This window comes from Vitis riparia, chromosome 13 (genome assembly GCF_004353265.1).
Source record: "Vitis riparia cultivar Riparia Gloire de Montpellier isolate 1030 chromosome 13, EGFV_Vit.rip_1.0, whole genome shotgun sequence".
NCBI lineage: Eukaryota > Viridiplantae > Streptophyta > Magnoliopsida > Vitales > Vitaceae > Vitis > Vitis riparia.
The window spans coordinates 24,212,520-24,221,078 of NC_048443.1; the positions used below are offsets into that span (position 1 = coordinate 24,212,520).

An 8,559-nucleotide genomic window follows, 5' to 3' on the forward strand; every position below is an offset into this window, starting at 1 on the left:
TTTTTGAAGGAATTAAAAATTTAAAATATTAAAATTTTTGTTAAACTATTTAAAAATTAAAAGTTTTTTCCATTTCAAACATAATTAATATTAAAGTGATTTCTCTCTCTGCTTGCAAAGTTACCTCAAAAGACATGGATGCATGCCAGCTAATAATTGAAACCCTTCTGTCCCCTTTCTTTAAATTTGATCTAGAAAGAAAGGAATGAATGAGGAAAAGGAAGAGGTAGGAGTGAGGAATGAGAAGGTGAAGAAGGGAAAAGGTGAGGGAGTACTTAAGATTTCCGAGGACAAATAAAAGAGAGGAGGAAGATGTCCCCAATAGATAACCATTAATCTACAATGCGACTTTAAAAAGGTTTCATCTCTTTTATCAATTTTGTGACTCAACATCCCTAGTTTTAAAAAATAGTAATTAGTCATCAATCATAAAAATTGGGTGGCTCACTAATACAACTTTATCACCCATCATCATATTGTCTTGCATTGATTTTCCCTATTTATATGCCTTTTTCCTTTTTACTCAAGCGCTTCAATCTCTCTCTCTTTACTCTTGCTATTGTGCTATAATAGATTAGCCCTCTCTCTCTTCCCTATTTATATGATTTTTTTTCTTTACTCAAGCGCTTCAATCGCTCTCTTTTTTGTGTTATAGTAGATTAGCCCTCTCTCTCTCTTCCCTATTTATATGCTTTTTTCTTCAAGCACTTCAATCGCTCACTTTTGATTAGCCTCTCTCTCTCTCTCTCCCTCGCTCTCAGAGGATGGAATACACTGAGAAAACTACAAAACCACTTAAAGTTTTCAATAGTATCCATTTATTCTCCTCCTTCTCCTCCTCCTCCTCCTCATCTTCTTCTTCTTCTTCTTCTTCTTCAAGGTCGTCTTCTTTTCCAGCTGCCAGCCAAGGTCCTTGTGCTGCCTGTAAAGTCCTTCGTCGCCGATGCACCGAGAGTTGTATTTTAGCCCCATATTTTCCATCAACTAAACCATTCCAGTTCATCACTGCTCATAAAGTCTTTGGAGCCAGCAACATAATCAAGTGGTTGAAGGTAATCCCATCATATTTTTCTATTTCAAACTATATATATATATATATAAACAAATGAGAGAAATTTTCAAGGTGATTGGTTTGGAAAGGAGAGTATCAAAGGAAATTAGAAATGGGAGCTTTATTTTTTTCAATGTTTTAAAAATATAATAGTACATATAAATTTACTGATTTGCACGTCTTTCACACTCTAACCCACCCAAAACTTAATTTACCCTAATTTTCCCCTTTCTCCATTCATCTTAATGTCTATTAATTCATCTTCATATATATTCAAGAAGTGAAGAGGGTGAGAAACGAGAAAATAAAAAAATAACAAAAAGAGATGAAGTGGGGAGGAAATGGAGGTGAAGGAGGTGAAAAGAACGGATGGAGATTAGAGTTGGGGTTCAGGGTTTTGACTAGTTTGGAGTACTCAAGAAGATGAGGGCATGCAGGTAATTTCATATGAGCTTTTATGTCTAAAAAATTACAATAAATTAAAGGGTATTAGGATGGGCAAAGAGCTTTCTAGAAGGCATTCTTCCTTGAAGTTGAACTATTCAGCTACTCACCCATTAATTAATTACTATATGCTTTTGCAATATTCCAACTATCCAGCAGACACTCATAAGCTATTATCTTATGTTAGATTTGTAACAATTATTACATATTGTAACTGTTATTACAATACTCTAACTGTGATTACAAATCATTCTTATGTAGGAAGTTCCAGAGACCAATAGAGCAGATGCTGTGAGCAGCATGGTCTATGAAGCAAATGCCAGAATTCTTGATCCAGTCTACGGGTGTGCTGGTGCGATTAGCAAGCTTCAGAAACAACTTGAAGAAGTGCAAGCAGAATTAGCCATGACGCAAGCTGAACTCCTTTTCATGCGATGCCAACAACAGCAACTAGATGATAATGCAAAGTTCCTCCATAGAAATTCAGGCTCGGCCAATTGGGAATGAAGAAGTCTTGGTAAAAATTCCAAATTAGTTTTGAATATCAAAGTCATGTATGCTTGATCGATAATAAAGAAGAAATACTTGGGCATTGCGGAATAAAGTTTGGTCAGAGTGGAAATGAGAGAAATGCTAGCTAGCAACTCGATTCTAGGTGGCATTTCATGTGTCTCAACTCAACGCTTGATTGTATTCTAATATTCTAATGGCTTTCATATACCCATAGTTGTTATTGTCAATTCTTTCATTTCGACAGTTTCTTCAATTACATGGATTATACCTATTCGCACAAATACCTCGACAATTCCCGTTGGTTAATACGAAGAGTCCAATTAGCATAACTTGAGTTGGTATATGGAAATGGGACCCAATGACCAGAAACAATAGATTCATATGAGAAACATAAGTAAACGAGCCTCCGATTGAGCCTCCATATATAAAGGTACATGTATAACGATTTGATCTCCATCAAAATCTACACTGAATTAGGGATGACAATGGGGCGGGTTTTTTCGCGTACTCGCCCCACCCCTAATGGGACGAGGTTCAATCTTAATAAATGAGTTTGGGATAGGTTTGTGATTTTTAAAAAAAAACTGGGGTGGGTTTGGGTATTGCCCCACCCCGCCCCGATTATATATAAAATTAATTTGAAAATTTAATTTAATTGAAATTTGAAAATTAATTTAATTTAATTTTTATTTTACTATTTTTAATATATAGATAATAATAAAATATTTTTAATAAAATAAGTTGTAAAAATATAATAATTTAATTATTTATAAAATATATTTATTTTAATGTAATTAAAATTTTTAAAAATAATTTTAAAAAAAGTTAAACGAGGTGGGACAGGGCAGGTATGAGAATTTATCATACCCGCCCCGGCCCGTTTAATTTTTTAAATGGGACGAGGATGAGAATTGTTTTGAATAAACGGGACGGGGTTGAGATGGAGGTGACTAGTCCCGAACTCGCCCCGTTGTCATTCCTACATTGAATCCCTTATGAACTAATGGATGTAAACAAATAACACATCCTTCCATCAAAACAGGTTCAGGGTTTTTTGATAATGATTCTAGAAAGTGTTTTTAACCTTTTTAATATTTGAAAATTTTTATCATTAAAATATTCAAAATATTAGAATTTTTAAAATCAATACCAAAACCACTCTTAATTTTTTTTCGCATGATCCATTGGGAAGAGGTTTACCAAGGCAAAAAATGCAATCATTAAAAGCACAGCTGAAATGGGACGCAATCATGTGCCAATTACATGGGTGTATTTTTGGGGGTGGCAATTGGCTAAAAGTAAACAGGCACCACTCTATTAGTGGTTTGAAAAGAATAAACAAATAAAGATAGAGGTGTCCAATGGGTTGGGCCGCACATTTTGGCCCATGGCCTAGCATGCCAAAAGATTGGGTCAAGTCAGCATGACCCAATTACTGTAGTAGCCCGGATTGGTACGACCCAATGGAGCGACCGTGTTGGGCCTAAGGAAATAACTCATTGTGCTAGCCCACTTGACCGTTTTAATTATCACTTTTTACTTTTTCCTTAGTACATGTCAAATGTCTATAATACCCCTCTCAATAACTATATAATGGCTAGTTTGAGGGGTAAAAAAAATAAATCAATAGCTATTTTTAATTTTCTTTTTAATGTCAAATGTTTATATTACCCTTTCAAAAAACTATATAATGCATAGTTTAAAGGATAAATAAGTAAATCACTCATTATTAATATTTTTTGTGCAAATATTTATAATATCTCAACAACTATATAACTAGTTTTAGGGGTAAATAAGTAAATGACTCACTAATAATTCTCTATAAATACCCTTTATTTTAATTATTTCTCACACAATTCTTTATTCTCTCTCTTCATATTGTTTACAATTCTCTCTAATTTTTCTTTCCACAATTCTCTAAGTTGAAATTCTCTACAAGTGTTAAAGGTATCAACTAACTCTATAAGTGGTCATCATAAAAAAGTTGAGATATTTATATTTAGTTATTTCATTTATTTATTTTAATTCTATATATTTCATTTAATTGTTTTCTTCCTTTTACCTTTTTTTTCCCTCTAAGATTAAAAATGGATCCTTATCACCCAGATGTTGAAAACCTTGACTTTGGTATTGATGCATGTAATGAATTTAATCATTTTGAAGATGACGAGACCCCCACCTTCTCTAGTATTCCTCTCTCTAACCTTCCCCAACCCAATCCCACAGGCAAAAGACCTAGGGCTAGTAGATGCACATCTATAGTATGAAATCATTTCACTATAATAAATAGATAAAATACAAGAGGAGAAGTAGAAAATCTAGCAAAATATAAATATTGTTAAAATATATATATATATATATATATATATATATATATATATATATAGTTGCAAAACTGGTGGTGGCATAGGTCATGACCTTAGAAGACATGTCGAACAATATATAAAAAAAATGGTACATTAGACCCTAGACAATCCCATATAAGTCAAAACAAAAATAAGATCTAGTACATCTTCAATGTCCTCCTTTATATACAATCAACAATTCTTAAGAGAAGGGTTAGTTGGAATAGTAGTTAGTATGAGGCTTCCACTGAAATTTAGAGAAGATCCTAGATTTGTACATTTCATGCACAAGTATGCCCAACCAGCCTATCATAGAATTCTTAAGATTGCTTCTTGTAATGATGTAATTAAATGTTATAAAAATGAAAAACAATTAATAATTGAAGAATTTAAAAATCATAGTGGTACTGTATCTGTGACCTTAGATATATGGTCTAATCAAAGTAATGAACCTTTTACTTGTTTGACATCACATTATATAGATTCGAATTGGAAATTACAAAAGAAAATATTAGATTTTTGTAAAATATTTCATCCTCGTGATGAGCCTGCCATATATGATTCTTTGACAAGTGTTGTAAGAGAATATGATATACAAAGCAAAAAAATTAGTATTACCTTTGATAATGCTTGAAATAATAAAAGTGTCATGAATTTATTTACAAGAACAAATAGAGAAGGTCTACTAAGTGAAATATTTCATGTAAGATGTGTTTTTCATATAATTAATTTAATAGTACAAGATGTTTTAAAATTAATATCACTCTCATTACAGGCTATCTGATCTACTATACTATTTCTTGATTCATCTAACAAATTACAAGAATTTTATACTTGATGTCAATCAGTAAGTTTCAAGAAGAAAAAATTCCATCATGATATCAGTCATTATTGAAATTCTACCTACCTAATGTTAAATCTTGTATAGGGTATCATAACATACTATCAGATTATGTCAATAGTAAGACAGGTGAAATTGTAATAACTTCAGATTATTGGGAGAAAGGTTTTTCTTTTTTAAATTCTTGAAGGTTTTTTATGATACTACTAACATGTGTTCTGTTGTATATACTCCTACATCTTGTGTAACATTTAGATGTATTTGCAAGATGAGCGATGTGTTTCAACAATATATGGAACATCCCATTTTTAGTGAAATATGTGTACAAATGGAATTTTTTTTTTTTTGAAATATTAGAAGACTATTCCACCACTTTATTGTTTAGCTGCTTGTATGGATTCAAGAGTTAAGGTTGAAGGTGTAGAAAACATTTTAAATTTCATAGCTATTTGAATGAACCAATCATCCGAACTAGAAGGTAAGATATACGAACGATTAAACAACTTATATAAATATTATGAGAATAAATATGGTAGTGTCTCTTCAAGTACTATAACTCCATCTACATTTGGAAATGATCCATTCTTTATACAATTAGCTAAGGGAAAATGACAAATTGGTCCTTCAAGTAGGTGTGATCTTTCAAAATATTTAGATACTGGTTATTGTTCATACCTATCCCCCATGAAGTACAAAATTTGGATATTATGAAGTTGTGGAAATTTCATGAATCCACTTTTTCTGTGTTATCTAAAATGACACGTGATCTACTAACCCCACTAGTGTCTACTGTGGCATCAGAATCTGTTTTTTCTATAATTGCAAATATAATAGGAGACATGAGGACAAGTCTTACAATAGAGATGCTAGAAGCTTTGACATGTTTGAAGGATTGGGAAAATGGATGCATGAGACTACAAACTTTAGAAGATGAACTTAAAAAGACTTTGAGAAATTGGATTTCAATACAAACAATGATGTTCAAGAGATTGATGATGATTGAAGATGAAAAAAGAAGAATGAAGATTGAATAAGACAAAAGTGAATATGATAATTGAAGAATTATATGTTGTTTGTTTCTTTTAAATATATTAAATGTAGCTAATTTTTAAAAGTTGCGTAATGCATATGATTAATAGTTGGGTGGGTGCCAACCTAGTTGGGATGTGCTCAAACTATAGTGATGCAATTCTCACTTTTTTTTTTTCCTTATTTTTTCATGTAATTTGTTGAAATATTGAATTAAAGAATTATTTTTTTATATTCCATTATTTTAAATTTATTTATTTTTTGATAAAAAAAAAAACAAAAATCAAATAACAAATTCAAATATAATTTTTTTACTATTTTTAAAAACCAAAAACTAACATTTCTATAAATTTTACAGTTACAAACTCGATAAATATAAATATAAAAAATAAAAAGTATAATTATTAGAGGTGTTTAAAGTAACAAGAAGAAATTTTATTTAATAAAAAAAAACTTAAGACAAACTGACTTAAAAAAATTAAATTAAAATTTTTAACAAATTGAGTAGCCCATGGGCCATGACCCATCGACACATCACGACCCACAACATCGCACGACATTATTAGCCCGTGAGTTTATGTGTTGTGTCAGGCCATCTATTTGGCTTGCATGGACTGGCCCGAGCATACACAATTTTTAAGTGGGTCGTGTTGGCTCAACACGTTGGCCTGTAATGGCCTTGTAAAGAAATGATGAAGGGTTGCTAACTTGTAGAATTATAATGCCCATAAAACATTGGAAATGATCCAATGTCACCACCCATTCAACATTAATTATACAACTCTGTTATAGTAACCAATGATATTACATTTCCCATTCAACAAAAAATTCTACAGTAAATTAAGTTCCTAGATAATATAATTTCCTATTCACAATTAATTCTATATTTACTTATTAACATGAAATAATAATGTAATTCAAATTGAACATCAATACCATAAAAACGTGACGTAGCTCATCTTGAAAAATTGTGAACAGATTTGTATAAGGTCAATTAATGAAAGTAGCACCAATCAAGAACTTGGTATGGAAAGGAAACTATGAAGCCATATTTGTAAAGTGTCTTACTCATGTCGTGAGTATGGTTAATTAGTTCTCCTATAAGCAACTTCTTAATGGGTTAAAATTGGCTCGATTGTACATTGAAATACAACAAAACAGTCATTGAAAAGGAATATGATAATTAATTGCAATGTCTAAATAATTTATTTATACGAATAAAATTGAACCATTTTTAACATAGTTGGACATAAATAATAATGCCACTTAGATGCAGGATAATGGTTGATATAACGCGTGGTGACTAGTATTACTAGTAATTATAATAGCAAAGACATTGTACATTTGTAGGATTATGTGGCGGTATCCCAACACAAGTTGGATTTAACTAGGTAGAATGCTTCATTTTGCAATCGTTATTGTATTTACCTAAGTGCATGGAAATGCATTTGTGCACACCTTTGCCCCAGCTACAAATGTCAATAAAAAAGAATATATTATGAAGAAAACCACACACATATAAAATATAGACAACTCACTATTATTATTAATAAAATTAGAAAAGAATGTATGAAATGTACAAATTCAAATTTGAGAACAATATTTATTTTGAAAATGAAAAATAAAATTGAAAAGACTAAAAAAATATTAATTTGAGAAATTTTTAAAAATATTTTTTGTGTTATCAATTGAAATGAAGGCAAATTAAAGTAACATTTTTTGAACTAGCTAGTTATTGATTTTCAAAATATCACTTTTATTTGTCATTGTAAACAAGCATAAACCTTCTAAAAAATCGAAATGGTAAAATATACTGATCACATCGCCTTCCTTATTGAGATTTTAAATGAGAACATCTATGTTAAAGATTAAAATTATTTGATGAGTGAGAATATCAAATCATATGTCAATAATACAAACCTAAGGAAGAAATAAGTAAGAAGAGCATGATGTAACACATTGTAAATAGCTTCACCATGTTAATAAGTTAATAGGAACTTCAAGAAGAGTTTTTGTGGGCTAGTATGACCCTACTGAGTGTATGTTGGTTTATATTTATAAGCCTATCTCCCAAAAAGCATGTTTATGTTATCATTCTTTTCTTTAGGTTGGTTGTAACTTTATCCAGTAATGAAAATGGAAAGTTACATTTTTCACCTTCGAAAACCATAAATGAATATGTTACAAGTGGTCAAATTTTCTCATCTCTCTCTTTCTTATCTTTGACTTTTTAATTAACTTAATACTATTTTCAAGTTTAACATTGAACAATATAAAATTAATAGTAACTTATTTTTATATGAAAAGTTATTCATATTAAGAAATCAATCTATATT

General features: G+C 30.7%; 1 protein-coding gene across 2 annotated transcripts; it reads left to right on the top strand.

The window, feature by feature from the left end:
- The first annotated feature begins 748 nt into the window (after nucleotides 1–748).
- Nucleotides 749–2,204, top strand: LOC117929193 (LOB domain-containing protein 4-like). Of its 2 annotated transcripts, none has more exons than XM_034849448.1 (2): nucleotides 749–1,052; nucleotides 1,757–2,204. In XM_034849448.1, exons 1-2 carry the CDS (start codon nucleotides 765–767, stop codon nucleotides 2,000–2,002), a joined length of 534 nt encoding a protein of 177 aa, XP_034705339.1. In that variant the 5' UTR covers nucleotides 749–764; the 3' UTR covers nucleotides 2,003–2,204. The 2 variants fall into 2 exon arrangements, with proteins under 2 accessions (XP_034705339.1, XP_034705341.1); XM_034849450.1 differs by lacking the exon at nucleotides 749–1,052 and adding an exon at nucleotides 1,417–1,488.
- The last annotated feature ends 6,355 nt before the right edge of the window (nucleotides 2,205–8,559 follow it).